Source organism: Ictalurus punctatus, chromosome 14, assembly GCF_001660625.3.
Source record: "Ictalurus punctatus breed USDA103 chromosome 14, Coco_2.0, whole genome shotgun sequence".
NCBI lineage: Eukaryota > Metazoa > Chordata > Actinopteri > Siluriformes > Ictaluridae > Ictalurus > Ictalurus punctatus.
The window spans coordinates 18627913-18650002 of record NC_030429.2 but is presented as its reverse complement, the minus strand read 5'-3'; the positions used below and the strand labels follow the sequence as shown (position 1 = coordinate 18650002).

Genomic DNA, 22090 nt, shown 5'->3' with positions numbered 1-22090 from the left:
GAGAGCCATTCATTTTTGCATTGTTTAAATTGTTTAATGTGCCAATTTTAAAAGCTGTTATTAGAGAGAGGGATAGAGAGGGAGAGAGAGACACACACACACACACACACACACACACACACACACACACACACACACACACACACACTAGCCACTTTATTAGGAACATATGTACATCCATGCAGTTATCTAATCAGCCAATCATGTGGTGGCATGCAGATATAGGTAAAGAGCTTCAGGTAATGTTCACATCAAACATCAGAATGAAAAAAAAGTGTGATCTCTGTGACTGATTGTGGCATGGATATTGCTACTAGAAGGGCTGCTTTGATTATTTCAGAAACTGCTGGTCTCCCTGGGATTTTCACACAACAGTCTGTAGAGTTTACACAGAATGGGTAAAACAGAGGGTCTGCAGGCTGAAACAGCTTGTTGATGAGACATCGGAGGAGAATGATCAGACTGCTTTGAGCTGACAGGAAATCTGTAGTAACTCAAATAATCACTCTTTACAACTGTGCTGAGCAGAAATGCACACACACAATGCATAAAATCTTGAGGTGGATGAGCTACAACAACAGAGGATCACATCAGGTTCCACTCCTGTCAGCCAATAGCAAGAATCTGAGGATATAATGGGCACAGACTCTCCCAAACTGGACAGTTGAAGACCGGAAAAAGACCGGATGATTTTGTTTTCTAATCAACTGTCCAGTTTGGGTGAGCCTGTGCCCATGATAGCCTCAGATTCCTGCGGAACCTGATGTGGGCTTCTGCTGTTGTAGCCCATCCACCTCAAGATTCGATGTTTTGTGCATCCTGAGATGCTTTTCTGCTCACCACCATTGTAAAGAGTGATTATATGAGTTACTATATCCTTCCTGGCAGCTCGAAACAATCTGGCCATTTTCCTTTGATCTCTCTCATCAACAATGTGTTTCCATCCACAGAACTGTTGCTCACAGGATGTTTTGTTTTGTTTAGTTTTTTGCACCATTCTGTGTAAACTCTAGACATCTGCGAAATTCCCAGGAGATCAGCACTTTATGAAATACTCAAACCAACCTATCCGGTACCAACACCGATGCCACGATCAAAGTCACAAAGATCACACTTTTTCTTCATTCTGATGTTTGATATGAACATGAAGCTCTTGCCCTGTATCTGCAAGCATTTTTGCTTTGTGCTGCTGCCACACGATTGGCTGACTGGATAACAGCATGAATGTGCAGGTGTTCCTAATAAAGTGGACGACGAGTGTACATTTACGCCATTTGGCAGATACCCTTATACATTTATTTCATTGATACAGCTGAGCAGTTCAGGGTTAAGGGTCTTGCTCAAGAGTCCAGCAGTGGCAGCTGTATGCAGTGCTGGGATTTGAACTCACGACCTTCTGGTCCGCATCTACATATAGAAACATGACAGGCTCTTATATTTTATGTGGCAATAAAAACTGTCACATGATCCATAATAATTCAGATTTTCAAGATTTAAAACCCAAAAGACTTTCAGCTTCCATGTTTCTTAAAAGAACGTGGCAAAATTGCTGCATTGAATGCACCTTAATGTTTACACACATTACGTTTTATACTAAAATGATTTCATCATATAAGCTTTAAAATAAAAGTCAAAACAAATTAAAACCCTTTGCTGAACAATGCAGTATTTTCTGCACAGTGAGGTTAAACTATGATTGCGTAATACTAGGTAACGCAATCATCAAAACAGATACATCAAATACACACCTGCATACATACTGTACACACACAAGCGCTACCAAAAACGAAAGCTTAAACAGAGAAATACACATTAAAGAAAGATAAAGTGCAGAGACTTAAGTGTCTCATAGGGAAGAGGGTGCTTCAAAACACTGCCACGTTCCATAATCAGCGAATCTAAAGGTCTGTGACGAAGAATTCATCAGGAAATGAATATAGACTTTTCATAAACAAATTTAAAGGCAAGCACTGTGGGACAATGACTTGTACAGATTTCTTTTGTGAGCAAAATTGAGATTTTTTTTCTCATTAACAAACTGTCAATATGTACACTGACCCTAAATATCTATCAGCTAAGAGCCGCTCCAGTCCACTCCAGTCAGCTACTGGATTTCATAGAACTAACATCGACTTTATAACAGCACCTAATAAATATTGACCTACATTTTAATCACATGCTAATCTTCAGAGCTGGAGAGATGGCAGTTTATGGTTGGCAGTTGGATGATAAATTCTCCTACTCTCATGCATCTATGGAGTGTATCCTCAGAGAGTGATAGGATTGATTGGAATCATTAAAAATATCTACAGACTTTGGCATTTCACAGGCCAGTAAGCCAATGAAACTTTGAGAATGAGCCGTAATTATTTTCCTACAGCCAATATTCATTTCAAAGTTATAATACACTAAATATACTCCTGGTAAGGATTATTGACCAGCTATATTGTATGCTTCAAGGAGCTGAACATATTAACAAAGCGCAGTGTAAGGAAGTTCACAATTCCAATCGTCACGTTTTATTTCTCGGTAGCGTTATAAACGCTGTTATGAATCGGTGCACAAGCATAATGTTTGTATAGCGATTAAAATACTGTAAAACTGAAATGACCTGATTGTAACTCATGCTTGGTTTTGTTTCTGGCTAAAGTCACTGTGTAGATAGAAATAAGTGGCTGTAGTTGGTGGTCTCAAAGCTTCCAATTGTGCTATTATAGCCGTGCTGCCGAGCAGAAGAAGTGTTTTCGGAAAGCCACACCAGTACAGCAACTGAGTGTTGTTTAAAGCCACGGGGTATTGTAGAAACGAATGAGTTCGACCAGCCTTTTCAAAACTAATTACGATATTTCTTTAAAAATAAATAAATAAATAAGTCAAACTAAACACCAGCAGCAATATTGAGCCAATAAGGTGGAATTAAAAGCTCATTCCTGTGCTGTAATTGCTCCATGAAGTGTAGATATTAAGCACCTGGTCTACAGTATGGCTGTACAGCTTGCACATCCTCGACACAGATGTGTGGCAGAGAAACCAGGAGACAGACTGTTGATGAGGTTGGAGAGAATCCACACAGGTCAGGGAGCAGCTTGTTATTTACTGACAATCTGTAATAAGCACTAATGATAGCTTTGGTACATGACTTGTCATAATTCCCTGCCCTCTCTCTCTCCCTCTCTCTCATCCCCCCACACACAGTCTCCTCTCTATTTAAACAAGCAGAGAATGAAAGAGTGATCCAGATTGAGAATGTCACTCTAAATGGGGGGAAATTCAGTACGCGCAGAGCGTGTGTTCAGAGAGAGGATTTTGGTTACACAGAAAGCTGTGCAAACAGGAACTGATACAGTCTTATCGAGGTGTCGGGGCAGAGCTTGTTACCTCAGAACAACCCCTCTGTCCTCTTCTCCACTCTATACCCTGTAGGGCAAGATCAGATTAACACTTAAAGCATCACATACATGGTAACAAGCATTAAATAGCTAAATAAACACGTTACGGTTGATCAGTGGCTTGATATTACATATTAAAACCCAACATATTGAATGTGTTTAGTGCTACATGTAGCTGCTGTAGATGATAATCACACCTCAATTATATGAATCATGAAAGTAATTCAAAAACAAACTAATGTCGGAAGCGATACCCTTGGGTTCTGAAGATGCGACTGTACCATATGAAGCTATTGTATGTGTGTGTTTTTGTGTGAGAGTGACTGTCTTTACTGCACAGAGGTTCAAGGTTGGGATTTGAAAAATGGCCTCCTGCACGCCACTGAAAGAAAATGTATTGATTAACTATCAAATGATTCCGATACGGTGATCAATACGGCTTTGTGGCGAAGACCTCAGAGGACCGGCAGTTTCCTTTGAAAAAAGGAGAAAAACATACCCTCATGAATCCTTCAGTGCCTCGCACACAAAAGAAATCTTTATCCTTCCTGTAAGGCATCAGTGGATGCAGTTCTTCTGCACTAACCTGAGATCAGAGTGTAGCTGCTTTAAAGAGATGACTGGGGGTGGGGTTGCTCACAAGTCAGTGGACAGGGCAGTGTACTCACTGCATACAGCCACCTCCATTGTGGATGGTGTGTGTGGGATTGGGTGGAGCGATCCTCTGTAGTGTGTGTACTGTAAGCCTCCCTGCTCTGGCCTCTGTGTAGCTGTCTGTCTTGGACCCTGACTCTGCTGACATTGACCATCCTCATGGTCACCGATGTCTGGTTACCAATGCCAATCAATCCTAGACAGACCTTAGACTCGGATTACGCTCACCAAATATATTGACCCTTCATGCACATTGAGCCAATTCTGAAAGAGAGAAAAGTCTAGTGACTGTCATTTACTATAACACTCAAGCTCTGTAGCATGGATCAAATCCTACTGTCATATTACTTTCTTATCAAACAGACATTTTAGGCCATATCTGTTTGATCCAGTGCTGCAGCTCTGAATAGAGGACAAGGGCTTATTTGTTATACCAGTGACAGTGCCTACAGGTGTGTGGTCGATGTGAGAGTTTATGCTAGGTGGGACAAGCTGAATGGTGCTCTCAATCTTCTAAACTCACAGGATGATGTTGGCTCAAATTTAGCCTATTACCCAAAAACACTTAAAATTCAACATAGAAGCCAATACTCACATCTACCTCTGAGCCCAGTTGGAGATAGAAAAAAAGACACCAGCAGGGAAAGATGGGGTTGTACCGAGCATCCCAAAAAGGCAAACATTATCATATGTTTACTTTTTTTTTTTTCCCCTAAGATCCCATTTAATACACAGTTCTTACAGGTTACTTTCCCTAGTAGGTCAAGTGATTTTTAGCCATGGTTCAAGGTCTACAGCAGTGGTGACCAACCCTATTCCTGGAGATCTGCCTTCCTGTAGGTTTCAGATCCAGACAAAATCTAACACACCTGTTTTAGTTGATCAAGAACTTCTTAAGGCAGTGATTATATGGGCACGATTATGGTTGAAGCTAGTCTTCAGGTAGGTATCAGGGTTGATGACCACTGGTCTACAGGGACTGTGTCAAAAACAGCATCCTACAAAACGTTCAGAGATAGCTAGATACATGTCCCAGTCTCTGTCTTGAGAGAGAGAGAGAGAGAGAGAGAGAGAGAGAGAGAGAGAGAACGAACAGTACAGTATGGGAGATTTCATTTCTATGTTCAGGCCAATTGCAAACAATATAATGTGACACCTGGCTGGCCCAGAAACTCCACATCTGTGTTCCCACGTTATCTGCTCTTATCCAGTATCATGTCTAGCCTATAGGATCCAGCACATACACTCGCTCTCTCCCTCTTCCACTCATGCTTTAATACCACTTCAGGTTTACACGCTTCACATCATTAGCTAACCTGCCTCAATATCAGACAAAAACAAGCAATGTCTCATCTCCCTCCCCACCTCTCTCTCTCTCATGCGCCCATTTATTACACAGTGACATTTTTACTGCGTCTCTAGGTTCTATCCTCCACCATTCGGGAAGGAGCTGGAGAGAAACAGAAAAGTAGAGAGAGAGAGCAGAGAGTAGAAAGGATTCAATCAGAATTGGATTAATATAAAGAGCAAGTTATTTAGTTTGGAAGATTGGCTGACACAGATTGGCTTTTTGTGGCTACCTGGTGGAGAAGATTGAGACACGTTTCTCAGAACATCCTGGCCATCTGGTGGGAGGCTGATGTTAGAACTGAGCTGGTGTGTGTACCGTCTCCGTGTTGCATCACAGTTTCCTTGCACAGTACTGTGTGTGAGAGAGAGAAGAGATAGGCCACCTGCACTCAGGACCCATGCAACGTAAGTTGCACCTAAGAACACCACCAAGACAGTGTGTGAAAGAATGTGTGGGTGAGTAAGTGTGTGAGAGAAAGGTGCTCTATCTAACCGGATGATACACAGGATATATTTGCTGCTTTGAAGGGTTTTTCCAGGGTCTCTAGCGCATGTCTTGTCCTCTCAGGGTCTGGGTCTGGACCTGTCTGTATGCACTGTTGATTCCACTGGCTGCCCAAGCACAAAAACCCACGTCAGCTCTGCTGTATGATTGGTTTCTTCATGTGTCGATTACTCTGCTGGAGCGAATAATGTGTGTGACAGGTGGTTTGTTTATGGAGTTGTTCCGGGTCATGGTCAAAGCGCTGCTAAACACACAGGCACTCACAGTCACACACAGCACAGCTCATTGAGCTACAACTGACCAATCCACACAGTGCACACACAGTGTTGATGGACACTACATCACAATGCCTGGCTTTCTATCTCCTCTGAAGTGAAGATATCTAACAGAGTGCCATGATCTGTAACTGCGTTTGGATTTAAACCTGAAATGGACATGGCCTAAACAAGAACACTTGTATGTCGTTTATTTAATAAAAATGAAAAAGAAGTTAGAAATGCCAGCACTGTCTATGAATTCTGGCTCTGGCAGTTGCTCATACTCGAATACACTCGAATTTATAACTGAGATGTGTGCGTGACTGTTTTTAATCAAACTCGCGTTTATTTGTTATTTGTACCTGCTTCAGATATTTTCTAAAGAATTTAGTTCTATTTCCCAATATATAAACACACCTAGTACCCTAACCAAGTACCCTGACCTGCAACCTCGACTAGGCAGTTACGAAGGACTGCTGCACGTTCATGTCGATGAAAATGGACTTTGTCCTGCGACGTAAAAACCTACTAAATAACAATCTTTCTGGATCACTGGTCACCAACCCTCTTCCTTCAGCTCTACCTTCCTGCAGGTTTCATCTCCAACTAAACGCCAACACACCTGTTTTAGTTGGTCTTCAGGAAGGTAGATCTCCAGTAACAGGGTTGGTGACCACCGCGCTAGGGCGTATCTATTACACTTCCTAGACTTATCTGCATTCGTATCCATTTAAAACACATTATCTGCTCAATTTGTTTAGAGTATTCATATTTGCTTGCATCCCTAGTTCTAATCAAGGCTTCTCTGCACATTTCACACAAAATGTTTGATGATCTGGGCTAAGTGTAATTAACTGCACTTCCAATTATCAGAGTTATTAGGAAGTGAACCCTAATATAATCAGTGATTACGTATGGTAATATAGACACCTGGTACAAGTGCTAGATCTCAGATACAGGCCAAGGCACAACTAATAAATACACGTTGTAGTGGTTTGGTTGATTGGCAAACTCGTTATATGTAGATGACCACACTGCAATATGAATACAGATGGAACCGTTGATACTGTAGAACTTAAACGTATTGGGTTAGTGTACTGTGAGCGGTCCTGTACTAATGATCAGTTATGTAAGATTTGTGTACGCTGACTCTCGGCTCTAAAATATCATATGTATGAGATTCAAATAAATTGCTCTCACTCAGACATTTCCTACAAAGTCTTTGAGAGTGTGGGTTGATCAAATAAATTGTCAACAACAAAAATGTGTCTGAATCAAACTGTAATTAATGTTTATTTGTTTCTCCCCATCCAGGTCCCACAACACTGGAATGCTTCTAGCTCAGACTGACCCATGGCACCAAGACTGCCCCAAAGCACAACAGTCAACCTGCAAAGAAAGGCAAAGAACAGGGAGAAAAGGAGGAAAGTGGAGAGTGAAAAAAAAAGAGATCTGGTGCCATTCTTCAGTCTTTGCCACCTTCTCTTCTTCTGCTGAATTTTCTTTCTTCTTGAGTTGGTTGTCAGCAAATGAAGACCAGCTTTTACAGGGAAAACGCTTTCGAAAACATTCACAAAACTAAAAGGACAAGAAAAAAAGGAGTTCGAGAGGAACGTTCCACCTGAAATTTCTTAAGACTGCAAGACTCTTCCCTTCAGCCAGCACCGGCGCTCCTGTTGTCCTCAAAGATGCTGCTTCATTGTAATTAGCATTAACATAGAATTTTGTAAACGTTCACTGTAGACTGGATCTGGAGTCTTCGGGCAGATGGGGGTCAGAAATTAGAATAATATCCAGAAACATATGCTAATTAGAACAGCACTCGATGTATATTATGTACAGCATATCTATACAGACCAGTTCTTTTCAGTGGTTGCGTATGTAAATAGACAGCATACATAATGCTTCCTCTACATCGTCTCTGCACCTTTAGTACGACATTTACTCGTTCACGTTGATTTGTACAGATGGATGGGCAATAAGGACAATTTTGAAATCCTGATATTTTAGATGATTTTTTTTTTGTGTTGAGTGCGCTATGAGAATCCACTTTAATACGTTTTATTTTCCACCACCCCTAGCTAGGAAACTTGGTGTTCGTTGTGGATTACAGAACAGTGTACAGTGTTCTAGCGGTAGCTCTAATCACCTTACAGAAGAAAGATGAGAAACCCATGTGGCCTGGGACTTACAAAAGAGAAACAGTACAAATCAGTCTCTCTCTCTCTCTCTCTGCTTCCATCTGTCGGTCTAGCAGACTGAATTCTTGCTCTCTGATAACTGCCTGCCTACTATAAAATTCCCTTTGCTCTTTTTTTGCTCTTTATTATCTCAGCCCTCCTCATGCATGGTGATGAAGCAATCAGTTGCAGTGATGGTTGAGCAGGTAAGCCATGCTGGGCTGAGGGATTATAGCGTGGTGGAGGTCGTGCGGTCACAGTGCCTGAGGGCCGCCGGATCGCTCCTGCACCAGTCTCTCACTGAGCTCCCACAGGCTGAGGGCACTGGAAGGGTCCTGGGCCTGCGCTGACGGCACACAGCGGAAACAGTTGTTGAAGTACATCCCACCCAGGCCTTCCAGCTCAGGAGCCACTGCACAGTACACCGTAGTGGCTGCACCCTGTTGCTGCAAAAAAAGACAAAAAAAAAAACAAACACACACACACACAAAACAAAAAAACAGAAATCATGATGTCAAAACATAAACAGAGCATGAGCAAGGACATTTTCAAAGGGTGATATAAAAGAGACATTGGTTTGATCATGTACAATTCCTACAGAAGCTTCCAGAGTGATTAACGGCAAAGACGAAGATTCGAGGCCTGTCAAAAAGATCCTGAGGGAAGTTCGTTTAGACAGGCGGCAAGCCACAGCCTCAGTAACCAGACTGACAACGGAAGGATAAAGAGGCTGTGAGTGTGTACATACAGACTTTCTAACTCCACTGTACACAGGATCAATGGCGTAAAGACACTGCATGCTGTCATGTAAAAATGACTGACACATTCATAGTCCTGAAACTGAGCCAATGCAAGTTTTTTTTGTTTTTTTTTAAAGACAGAGTGGATATAAATGATGATGGAATGCGACTGTCATGTACTGACAAAACACTGCACGCTGCGTCTTTTCTTATGTACCGTATTTCAGGGAGGAAATGCTGGAATTAAGGGAAATTTGGCTGGCTTTATAATCTCTTTGCAGAAGAAACGTGAAACTCGGTATATGTGTATGTACTATACATAGGAGGCTTCGCTCTTTGGTTATCGCCTTGAACAAAGAACACACGCAGGCTACAAAAACTGTCCGTTCATCTGATGTCAAAAGAATTTCACCACATTCAAATGAAAACTGCTTCTCACTGCTGTAAACACACACACACACACACACACACACACAAACACACAAACTCAACTACGGCTAGAGGAACAGAGTCCTTTTGCTCGGAGTAGTTTCATGGCCATGTTACTAAGGTGAAATAATGTCTGTGTGTGTGTGTGTGTGTGTGTGTGTGTGTGTTGCCTTTCTTATTACCGCTGCTTGCTTTCAGTCAGTCATTTCGATTAGCATGATGTGTTAGGATTGCTCCATTGTAACATTTATACCAAAAAAAAACAACCAGCTTGTCCGGTAGTCCGTCTCCGCCAGAGGCACAGCTTTTCTTCCACATGACTTAGTACCATAGGTTTGGCCTTTTTTTTTTTTTTTTTTTTTTTTTGGAGGTGACGGAAAGATGGAGGAGGAGAAGAAAAACATGTCAGATAGAATTAGAGCACAGTCGTGTTTCATGCCCCTCCTCGTGGTAGAAAGCTGCTGCCGTTGCTTCTCATGAAACTCTGCAGGAGACTTGAAATGGGCCTGTTCTTTATCTTCCAATAGCACCGGTGTTGTGCGCCTCTCAAAAGCCAAGACCAATGTTTAGGAGCAATCGGCTGGCAGGCACTGAGAGAAACTTGTACTCCTGTCTCCCAGCACACACACACACACACACACACACACACACACACACACGCATACTCACACACTCACACGGCACAAAGACTCAGCCTTGTTTAAGCAGACGAATCCACAGCTGTAGCCCAAGCTGGTGAAGTCTGTAACAGCATGCTGGTTAGGCGCACACTCACTCACACACACACACACACACACACACACACACACATTATGGGAAGAAAGCCAAGGCTGTAGCCAGAAATTCTGAGAGGAATTTTACTTCCCTCCTCTTGAGCTAAATGCCTGTGTGTGTGTGTGTGTGTGTGTGTGTGTGTGTGTGTGTGTGTGTGTGTGTGTGTGTGTGTGTGTGTGTGTGTGTGTGTGTGTACCTGAATGCCTTTTGAAGTACGCAGATGTCGCACATTCCTTTGGTTAGCGAGTCAATAAACATGACATCAAAAGGATGCATCTTTCTGAGTCTTACCTGCTTTTGGAATGATAAGTTAATACACATTTGAAGGCAGAAATATAAAAGGATATAAAATGTCACTCAATCTTTCCAGTCCATGCAGCCACGCTGTTCAATATGCAGACTCGGACCAGACGGTATTTACTCATCGGGTAATTACATTTCTAGGGTGATATGCCGAAAGCTCTAAAACTCTTTCAACTTAAGTTTTTAAACGTAGACAAAAAAAAGGGAAAGGAAGAAAGCGCTGTAGAGTTGAAAGTTAGTAAACTTGGCATCATTTTGGAGCAATTCATTTAAACTGGAATTAAAAAAAAGGAGACAAAAAGACAGAGCACACAAAATGCAGTTAAAAACAACTAGGTTTGGGGGGGGGGGGGGGGGGGGGGTGAAACATCTGACACCCTTGTCATCCTGCCTAGCTGTCTTTATTACACCTGTACGTGTAGCCAACTCCAGCATCATACTCCATACGGCCAAATATTTACACATCATGTAGACAAGGCCACTTCATCAATCTCTTTACTGCATGTGCAACCACCCTGGAAATCTTGTTTTTGGATTAAGCAAAGAGGGTGCAGGTAATAAGAGTCCATCATCCTGTTCCACAAGGCCATTTGTCAGCCTGTAGTGCGCAGGCACAGAGAGGTTAGAGGAAGTTAATAAATTACCTTTCTCACCCTCACCCTCTCCTCCTTACCCCACCTATCTCCTCTATGGTAAGGGGACTGGCAGTGACTTCCTGTATCCAAGCCTGAGTTAGTGGCTCTACATTTCTGCAACAAATGAAAAAATCTTCACTACTAACTCTCAAAAATAAAGGTTCTTCAATGGTTCTTTACAGCACCATAGGTTCTGCAAAGAACTTTCTTCTCATCATGAGCCTTTTTTCATTGTATAGGATTCTTGAGTTGAGCTATATGGTTCTTTGGAGAAGTTCTTTATGTTTCATTATTGGTTCTTCAGAGCAGTGTATTGGTTCTTCAAGCTATCATCCCTTCACAGGTTAAAGTGAACCCTAAAAGGTTCTTTGTGGGACTGGAAAAGGTTCACATTTTGGTTCCTTTAAGCACTAACCATAGCACTAACTACAGCTAAAAACCCTTAGGCTTTTTGAGAACTTATGATAACATGGTTCCTTGTAGCACCGCTGTGAAGAACCATTTCTCGCTTCTTTAAAGCACCAGTAAATAGATGGTTCTCTAAAGAACTTAAAAGTAAAAGGTTCTTTATGGAAACGGGTTCTCCTCTGGCATCAACCCGAAGAACCGCTTTGGTTCTAATTGAAACCTTTATTTTTAAGAGTGTAACTCCTAAACTCCTAACTAAAACTCATGCCGATAAAACGATACACAAACAACACAATCCCTCGAACACTTGGAGGCTTATTATATATAAAGGTGGAACGCTTTAAAGTATACAGAACAGTCTCTGGAACTGACTGAGCTCTTCTTGTGCCCTTGTTTTCACCTCTGCTTGATTGCAACTAGTGCACATACAGTACGCCATTACAGTAGTGTGTAATGTGTTCTGCATTGAAGCGAAGTAAAGACTAGCATGACTGAGATTATTCACTGCTAATGGGGTTTCGGTGCTACATCCAGTTCTGTGCTGCCAAACAAAGGCATTGGAATGAAGAGGAAGTTGTGCTAAAGTGCTTTAACCCTTCCTCAAAGCTGAACTTAACCAAGAAAAATCCCAACAAATGTAGAGTCACACTGCGGCTCTGGTGCAGCGCTACAGAACAGCTTACGTGACTTTATTGCAGCGATCTCTGGCTGAATTACAGCTCCGTGCACATGTCTACAGGCGACTACAGTGCTTTTATGGAGCGCTGTACCTTGTTTACATTTGCACTGTACTGCATTCCTCTCGGAAGTCTCTCTACTAAATGAATTCTACCATTGATCCGCAAAGAGCCAGCATCCGAACGCTCTCAGTTTTAGCATCGGAGGCGCAAAAGGTCTGTGAGAAACTCTGTGTGTGAGCGAGAAGGTGAAATGACACTGTCAGGCAGAACAAGAGGGATGCAATCTTACTGCTGTTATGCTCAACCCCTCACCACTTGACCTTGGTGACCCGTTTGGGGCGATAAGCTTTATGAGATATCGCATTAACATGCAAAACCACCCACCGCTGCCATTTATCACACGCTGCCCTGTTTAGCAAAGAGCAGGAGCGAGAGGAGGGAAAGACACAGAGAAGGGGAGAGAGAGGAGTAAACAAGAGCTTGGTGTATATTTGTGTAAAAGTGTACATTTTCTTGTTTATCTGTGTATGCCCATGACGGGCATTTAAAATCATGAATAGTGTTTATTTTATTTGGTTTTATTAGGGTAGCACACATTTTGCAGCAATACTGATAGCAAACCAAAGCAAACGAAACTAAGATCAGTTATAAACAAGCTCAAATCTAAGACAGAAACGTATACATTTAACAAGACAGACCTCGGTTTGAAATTCACATTTAAGCTTTAAGCTCTTGCAATAAAGCTGTCTGCGGACTTTCCTGAGGAATCCATTCAAGTCTTCCAGTACTGTTTTTTTTATTGATTTTTTTTTCCCTTTGGGATTCAATCAAAATCTCATGCAAACTATCCAAACGTGCAGCTTTAATTTCGCAATAAACATTAAGTGTGTATTTCTGGGGTTTTTTATGTTTAGAATTAGTTCCAAGTACTTCGGCATTGTTAACTTTTTCGTTTCGTTGTAAATGCTTTAAGTACTTCAGATTGATCTGGCACGTCACCTCCAAGTCACTGAATGCACATACTGAACTATCAGGCTGTATGTACTGTACTATAATGTAAGTTTAATAATCGTCTCCATGACATGCTGGGAGTCTTGTGCTGGGTGACAGTTTGTAGTTGAGACACACGTAGATCCCTTTTGTAAACCCGTGTCCTCCCGATAGGCCTCTAGTGCTATGTGCCACAGACCCTTTACGGCATTTTTCCTATATTTATACTCCAACATTTCGTAACCAGTGTAGAATGAGTATCTACGGTATGTAGCAGCGCTGCTAATGAACTCTTATCTGTTAATGACCGTAACGGGTCAACTTTTGTTTTCTCACGTGACATAACCCCCGCCAAGTCATCTTCCAAAAAATGTAAAGATGTCCGCCATCTCTGTAAATAAATGTAGATACCAAACAGCTATGCATGCTGATATTCTAGCAATTATTTCAGGTACTTTTATAATCAAAGTCTCATGTGGCATGTGCTAAAAAAAAACAAAAAAAAACAAAGAAAGAATAAAAAAAATAGAAACAATTATTAGCTCATAAAAAAAAATGTGAAAAATTGTGACATTTTTAAGTACTGTAAGTGGTTGTTTCCTTTGCCTGTCATCCCCATTGTGTTTTTGTTTCTTGTCTTTACATTTGTAAAGGTTAGGGTTGAGGCAAATAGTCAGGACAAAAACGGAGAAGCAGTGAAGGACCACATCTGAACTTTTTGAACTCGGTGCCAAGCAACAACAAGACAAATGTAGGTAGAAAAAGAGGCTTAAAAGAAGCGAATTCTTATTAATATGGCAATATTTGTTGTGTTTCATAAGTTTCTGAAAAACATCTGCAGTGTGCATTAATAACACCAGACGCAGATATGTTCCTTTATTGCCCAAGTGCCAGAGCCAAAATAATGACCAGTGAGCTATAATTCTGTTTCCTTTATTTTATAAGGAGCACTTAATATTTTCAATAAGGTTACGGAAACATATTTATAGTAAACTTTTAAAGTTTACTTGCAACACACTGCACCACGCGGTCACATGACGGACGGCTTCATACAAACCCAAAAGTGTTATGATTTGCCTCAGCCCTGTGTGTTGAAATGTACATTCTTATTCAAATGAAATATTCTATGAAGGGGAAGATGTATCCTATGAACGGAGACGGTTTTTTAGGAATGTTTATTTTTCATTCATGATGATCATGATAGTTGGAGGTGTCTGATTTTTAATCTGTGCTAAAGATATTTTAAATTTAATAAATAATCATTGTAACAAGATCTTCTCGGGCTGCTTGTTTTTTTTTTTCTTCCCTGTAACGGTATGTATTTAACCCATTTTAGAACGGTACACTGTAATCCAGAAAGATCCTGACACACACACATATTGTGGTCACCGTGCCATTTCACACACTTCTAAGATCTTCTCTTCGCACAGCACTGATGCATATTTAACAGCGGTACTAAGCTGAGTAAATGATGCCCACAATAGTGCCAACTGCTTGGCAGTGCATCACCTCCGGCCAGCCATACCTCCCCCTAGAGTCACCTCCTTTATCTGCTGTGTCATCACTTCCCCCCGGATCCAAAGCGCTGTGTAAACCCGACACAATAGACCTCCGGCACCCGGTAAGCTTCCTGACATCACCAGAGTCAATCTCAGGGGCCTTCAAATAGGGCTCAACAACAATAACCTTTTGAGTAACTTTCCCGAACATGCATTACACCTACTGTAGTCATAGACTTCATGTGACTTATTCAAGAGGAAAATCACAGCTGGCTGTGTGTGTGTGTGTGTGTGTGTGTGTGTGTGTGTGTGTGTGTGTGTGTGTGTGTGTGTGTGTGTTGGGGGGGGTTTAATCGCTGCGACACCTCTAACAACATTACAGATTTCCAGCCTTCTGCTAACATCTAAGTAGCAACCGTCAGTGGTATAGTCTAGTGTACAGTGGAATGTGCTGCAGGCTGTTGACTCCTGGAGGCATAAAAGAGTTCAAAAGCACATTGAATGATTTACAAAAACGAAAAAACTTTCACTTGGTCCTAACTCCATTACCATACAGCACAAAGGAGCCAGAACTGTAGAGCATTTACACAGTTCCTCCTTTCGCTTTATTGTTTACCTTTGCAGTCAATGTGGCTGCTCTCAGTGAACTGACAGCACATCTGAGCGTGCTCCAGTCAGCTGTGAGGAGGATTCTGGGTAAAGGGTAAACACCCCTGTCACTTTTTCTCTCTGCCTAATCAACCATCAGTGAAAGGATTTATTCACACACACACACAGCTCAGACCACTAAATAGACAAGAACTGGTCCTTTTTAGGGGCTGTGAGTTAGAATGACTAAGACTAAAGCAGTTGCTCTTCACAGGAGATGATCACAACAATATTAATATACACATCGTGATTGAGCAAATATGCCACTCAGTCTGCCATTACCGGTCTAACTATCCCCTGATAGACCTGACTAGGAGACCTGCCCTACTGCCAAGCACACCACTAGCCAGTAATTTCTGAGAATTAAAGTGGCACATGAACAATTCCTCATCTTTCATTCCAATCCAAGTCAAACTATACGGCCAAAAGTATGTGGTTGCCTGATCATGACCCTCCCCCCCCATATGTGAGCCTTCCCCAGACTTATCCCACAATGTTTGAGGCACATGACTGTCTATAATGTATTCGTATGCTGTAACATTGTGATTTCCCTTTACAGGAAGTAAGAGGCCCAAACCTGTTCCAGCTTGACAATGTCCCTGTGCACAAAGCGAGCTCCATACAGACATGGTTTGCTAAGGATGGTGTCGAAGAACTCAAGAGTATTGACCTCAACCCCGCTGAAGACCTTTGGGATGAACAGAAATGCCGACTGCACCCCAGGCCTCCTCACTAATGTTCTCGTGGCTGAATCCCCAATCCAAATCCCCACAGCCATGCTGCAAAATCTAATGGAAAGCCTTCACAGAAGAGTGGAGGTTATTATAACGGCAAAGGAGGACCAACAAGCACATATGGGTGTCATGGTCAGGCGTCCACATACTTTTGGCCATATCGTGTGTCTACTTCTGTTACTAACAGGAAGAAGAAAGGTTGGGTGACCAGTGTTTTTTCATTTGAAGATGGCTTAAAGTAAAATGTACTCAACAGTGCAGGATTTAGGCCACATATGGATGCTGTGTAAACTGAGAAATGGAAGTGTGTGCTTCCGCTCTGACCTCTGTCCATTTTTCTCTCTACGCAACAGACAAACGGAAGAGGGGATGATCAATGTGTGTAAAAGAGTAGCACTAAATGAACCTTCATGATTACACTCTTGTATTGTTCAGTCAGAGCCATAAGGTAGCAGGACCTTGCCCCACAACATGCATTAAATCCTATTTAAAATCGCCTTCATTATGGCACAGGCCTGTGTGTAATGGAAAAGGAAAAGGCTCTCCTTCTCCCCTGAGTCTAATACCACCGATGCTGGAGTGTGTGCACATGGCCCATTCCCACTTACTCAAGACTGAGTAATAATGTTCATGTTCGAAAGGTGGACCGCACAAAACACTGCACAGGAAGCCACCAGCCTAAAGCTCTAGCTAGGCTCGGGAAGAATGATGATAAAACAAATACACAAACTACTACTACTACCACTGATAATAATAATAATATATATAATAATAATAAAATAACGGGGGTACGGTGGCTTAGTGCTTAACACATTTGCCTCGCACCTCTGGGGTTGGTGGTTCGATTCCTGCCTCCACCCTGTGTGTGAGGAGTTTGCATGTTCTCCCTGTGCTTTCCTCTGGGTACGCCGGTTTCCTCCCCAGTCCAAAGACATGCACGGTAGGCTGATTAGTATCTCTAAATTCTCTGTAGTGTGTGAATGGGGGTGTGTGTGTACAATTGCACCCTGCAATGGGTTGGCACCCCGTTCAAGGTGTTTGATCCCTGATTTCCCTGGGATAGGCTCCAGGCTTCCCTGCGATCATGTGTAGGATAAGCAGTACAGAAAATGGATGGATAATAATAATAATAATAATAATAATAATAATAATAAGTCTGCGTATTTTTGATTCTGGCAGAAGTTTTATGCTGGATGGCCTCCTTGGCGCATGCCTCTCCATTTTCCGGGCTTGGGACTGGCACTCGAGAGTGCATTCGTTTGTGCAGCCCTCCAGAGTGTGGGGTCGGTTCCCTGACCGGGAATCGAACCCGGGGCCGCGGCAGTGAGTGTGTTTCAGCATATATTAGTTTATATACAACCGCAAAAGTGTGAGGCTAACACATCACAACAATCAGGACAAAGAGCGCACAAAGTAGGGTACTGAGAAAGGAAAGAAATAAGAATTAAACATATCTAGAGAAACCCTGCCTGCAGAGGTTCATTCCGATTGTTTTGTTTCAAGGAGAAGAGGATGGGAAGGGAAGAGCGGTGTTGCTTGACGCCAGCACTCTGTCCTAAAATTAACAAAGGAGACAAAAAAGTGTACAGCTTGAATAGAAAAAGGACACAACCTGACCGCCACGGTGGATGTGGGAATAAACAATGTTCAAGTGACAATCATTTATCAGTCAAAAGACCCATCCCCATACACATAAACACACACACACACACACACACACACACACACACACACACACACTCTCTCTCTCTTTCTGCGTGATAAGATCAAGTGAGTGTCAGTTGCCAAGTGGCTCCTGTCACACTTCAGGTTGGGATGAAAATAGAGGAGGTGGGGGTATGATTGTGTGAAGAATCAATGGGGAGGGGTTAATGTATGTGTGTGTGTGTGTGTGTGTGTGTGTGAAAGAGAAGGGGGTGCTAGGACATGAAGCACCCATGGGGAAAACGACCCAACTAAGAAGGACTTGTGCAGTCACTGTGAAACTATCTCATTTTTATCTTCTGAAAGGACTTCCGAGGTGATCCGAAGAACGTAATTATTTTCACCTAATAAAAGCAACATATGCTAAGACAATAAAAGCCCTTATTGGACATCTATTCATTAAAAGGTGGTTGTAAAAAGAGGAGAATTCGTGCATGGGGATGAGATTTAAAAAGGCTTTTCTGAACATGAAAATCGGCTTAGAGCTCTTTTTAACGCAGCTCTAGCACCCCATGTTCTAATATAAAAGAGCTTGAATAAAACATGAGAGGGGTGTGGGTTTATTGGGCGTACGCTCTTCCGTGCTCAAAGATCTTTGAAGGAGGAAAAAAATTGCAGCTATTTAACCTTATTCATTTCTGCTCACAGTAATGAGAGTGGCCTGCTAGAATAAAAGGGGTCTCGGAGAAAAGGAGCCAGCTCCGGTATTCGCTGCGTGGTTTTGGCCTCAATAAAAGCCAATCCTTAGAATATTGTAACCCTATGAGAAAGAGAGTGACGCAAGGGCCTCACAGCGCGGAGAAGCGGATTGAACGTCGTGTGACCTTGAAGGAAGAGCCAGGTGAGATAAGCATAGTGCTATTCAGCGACGCACACATACAATACACCTGTACAGATATTTCCAAGCGCTGGAGTAGAGGCTTTGGATTTGACCAGGCTCTGATGGCTTTATAATGGGGTTATGGTGAGTTAATACAGTAGCTCAGAGTGCTATTCTAGCTAAAGTCAACCTATCCCAAACCTGCGCTGCCGGGTTAATCAGCCTATCCCTGTACACACTGCTGGAATAATAAGGCCAGAGACAGGTGTGAGCTTCTTTACAGTACCTGCCACTCTAATTGGTCTCAAAAGGCTCCTATACTGGGAGACCACAATCGCTGTCTTGAAAAATTCCTTCAGTCACACACACTCCAAAATCTCTCATTAGTGGGGCTCACGGGGTGTCTCCTATAATAAAGCCATTATCACTCTAATGACTCCAAACCGAGAGCAAAAAGTCTGTCAAAGGGTGCACATACACACACACACACACACACACAAGTCACTTGACTGCTCTAGGAAATGAAGTTTTGTGAAACTGAACAGCAGACTACTAAAAAGTTAAACTGACATCTTGACCACTTTTTTCTATCACGTAATAAATGTACTATGATTTTTTTTTTAAGTGCACCAATAAATGCTTGCACCCAGCATTAAATTCAATCTAAGCCTCCCATCCATTTTCTATACCGATTATCCTACATAGGGTTGTGGGGGAGCCTGGAACCTATCCCAGGGGAACTCAGGGCACAAGGCGGGGAACACCCTGGATGGGGCACAATCACACACGCACACACACACACACACACACACACACACACACGAGATAATTTGGAAATGCCAATAAACCTATAACGCAGGTCTGAACTGGCGGAGGAAACCGGAGTACCCAGAGGAAGAGGGTTCCCCCCGAAGCACAGAGAGAACAAGCAAACTCCACACACAGGGTGGAGGTGGGATTCGAACCCCCAACCCTGGAGGTGTGAGGCAAACGTGCTCCCCCAATCTAATCCAGTAACAGAAATTCACTGTACACCGAATTGAAATATCTCACATTAACTATAATTAAGTAAAGTGTTGAAAAGTAAACTTGTATCACTGTAAAATCCCCATTCTAGCGACAGTCCCACTGACACTATTACTACAGCAGTGTGATCGACATCATCAGCGGACACGGCAAACCATACATTTTTCCGGAATATATCTGCTGAGCTAAAATACTAAATGCTTGTCAGAGGGAGATGAGAAGGAAGAAAGGAAGCCAAGTTAACCAGATGCACCTTTAACGGGAATGTACAAATCATTGGGAGCTAGCTAGCCAGCTTACTGACGGGCTTTCAGAGTGGCTTCTTCGGCAAAAATAAACCAATTATTTGGGCATATTGTGTCTGAAATGCCACTTACTCAATATCACTTTTTTTATTCATGAAACTGTTGTGATAAAAGGAATACTCGCACACCGGCCAACGTGCTGTTATACTGAACATCGGCACGGCTGTGATTTCCTCGTGCCTATGGCCCGGTCACAGCCGTGCCGATGTTCAGAACATCTCAGTCTTGCTTGTAAGATATTGTTTAAAGGTATTACATTTTCAAATATTTAAAGCTCATAATACAGTATGAACACGGGCCATAAGTGTGTGTACTACAGCTGTAAGAGAACAAATTCGAACTAAAGTATACAAAATCTTTGCCTAATTAATCAGTTCAAACATTCACTTTCACTTTATAACAGGAATAAACCCTGGAACAGTCACCAGTCCATCACGTCCACACACACACACACATCAAAGGTCAATTTATCTATAGACAATCCACTTCCTGACATGTTTGTGGCAAATAAGAGGAAACCAGAGAACCTGAAGGAAACCTGCAAAGGAACATGCGAAACTCTGCAGTCACAATCCTGAGCTCAGGATCGTATGCATTAATATTTCAATGATAGATTCTATAAGATGTATAATAAAAGTTTGATTGATTTGTTTATTTAGCACTCTACAGGGTGTCCCAAAAGTCTCCAAACATAGAGGACTATGTATTGGTTGGTGGACGTCCACTTCTTCTCGGTCGGTCCGCAACACTTCCGGTCTTTTTGAATGTGTTATTAAGTTTGGCAGCAGTGTCGTGTGTGATGTGTTTCCCATGTTTCCTGTTCAAGTCCATCGCGACCTTGCGGCAGCTTCCCGATCCGGCCGTGAGAATGATTTCAATACGCTCTTCTTCAGTCAAAGGCGTTCTTAAAGGCTACCTGAAAAAAACCCATATATATAATGTAAACTAAGTATGAAAACTTTTTGAAGACCAGTGTTAATTTCCCCTGTGTATGGAGACTTTTGGGACAGCCTGTATTATAATAAATACCAGTGCATTATTTAAAATCAAAACACTAAGCAGTAAAACTTCGCAGGTTCTTGATTACTGTTCATTCCCTTTTGGCTTTGTGCTCACTTGCGTTCTCTCGCCACTGCAACTCACCCCATCCACACACACACACACACACACACACCTCCCCCCAAGCCACTGTAATGCTTAAGGTCGTTGGCAAGACTCGATCTTAAATAAAAAAAGTATCACTGCACCATTAAGCGCAAATAGTAATGATATTAATTTGCCAAGACTGTGTCATTTTCACAGGAGAGCAACTAGCAGAAAACATTATGAAAATGTCTGAGAGGACTGGTAATTGAGTTGATTAGTGTGACCTTGCTAGGGAAGGTAATAATGGAACGAGTGAACGGAGCGTGGGGGGCTGAGTTATGACCCCTTGCACATTTGCTCCCTCTCTCTGGGGTTCGCTATTTGTTGCAGGGTGAGGAGCGGTAGCGGTGCGCACCCTGCTCTGACAGAGTGATCCTGCGTGACTAGCCGAGCTTGTCGTGCTGCTTAGCGCTTTTATCCCTGAGAGTAATGAGGGGGCTGGCAGCGAGTCCGGGCAGTCCGTAAAGAGCAGAGACCAGCCTGTCGTGGGATTAACCAATTCTAGAGGAAATAGCTTTGCATTTAGAGTAGACAGCATACACTGGCTAGAGTGGGTGAAAGGGAACCAAGGGCAAAAAGCCCAGAGGCTAAATTTGATATAGAATTTACTCTCAACCTTTTGTTTATTATTCATATTAAAACACAGCCACACAGAGAGACGAAGAGTGAATTAAATGTATATTACTTGTCCCAGCACACAAATGTCTCTCTTTCTACCTTTACACACACACACACACACACGGCACTATGTTGGTTGTTATTTTGTGTCCTTCCTGGTGTAACAGCTCAGTGTGAGGTTTGGAAAAGAGTGCTCCTCTCCTCTAATACAGGTTTTATTAGATAATGAAATAAATGTGGAGATGTCCAGCCTCCTCAACTTCCCATAAACAAGAACCTGCTGAGAGCTCGAACAT

The 22090-nt window shown here is 42.3% G+C and overlaps 2 protein-coding genes across 3 annotated transcripts in view; one reads left to right on the top strand and one right to left on the bottom strand.

Moving 5' to 3' along the window:
• mafb (v-maf avian musculoaponeurotic fibrosarcoma oncogene homolog b (paralog b)) overlaps positions 1–8340 on the top strand; it is a 72638-nt gene extending 64298 nt beyond the window's left edge. Inside the window, exon 3 of the mRNA XM_017485074.3 lies at positions 7470–8340. The gene's annotated coding sequence lies outside the window, so the exon portion shown is untranslated. The remainder of the gene's footprint in view (positions 1–7469) is intronic.
• wwox (WW domain containing oxidoreductase) overlaps positions 7424–22090 on the bottom strand; it is a 177486-nt gene continuing 162819 nt past the window's right edge. The window contains exon 9 of one of the 2 annotated variants that reach the window (XM_017485069.3): positions 7424–8781. In XM_017485069.3, coding sequence (XP_017340558.1) covers positions 8590–8781 — 192 coding nt within the window. In that variant the 3' untranslated portion in view covers positions 7424–8589. Of the gene's footprint in view, positions 8782–20279; positions 20947–22090 lie in introns of those variants that run through there. The other variant, XM_053685888.1, reaches the window with a different exon arrangement.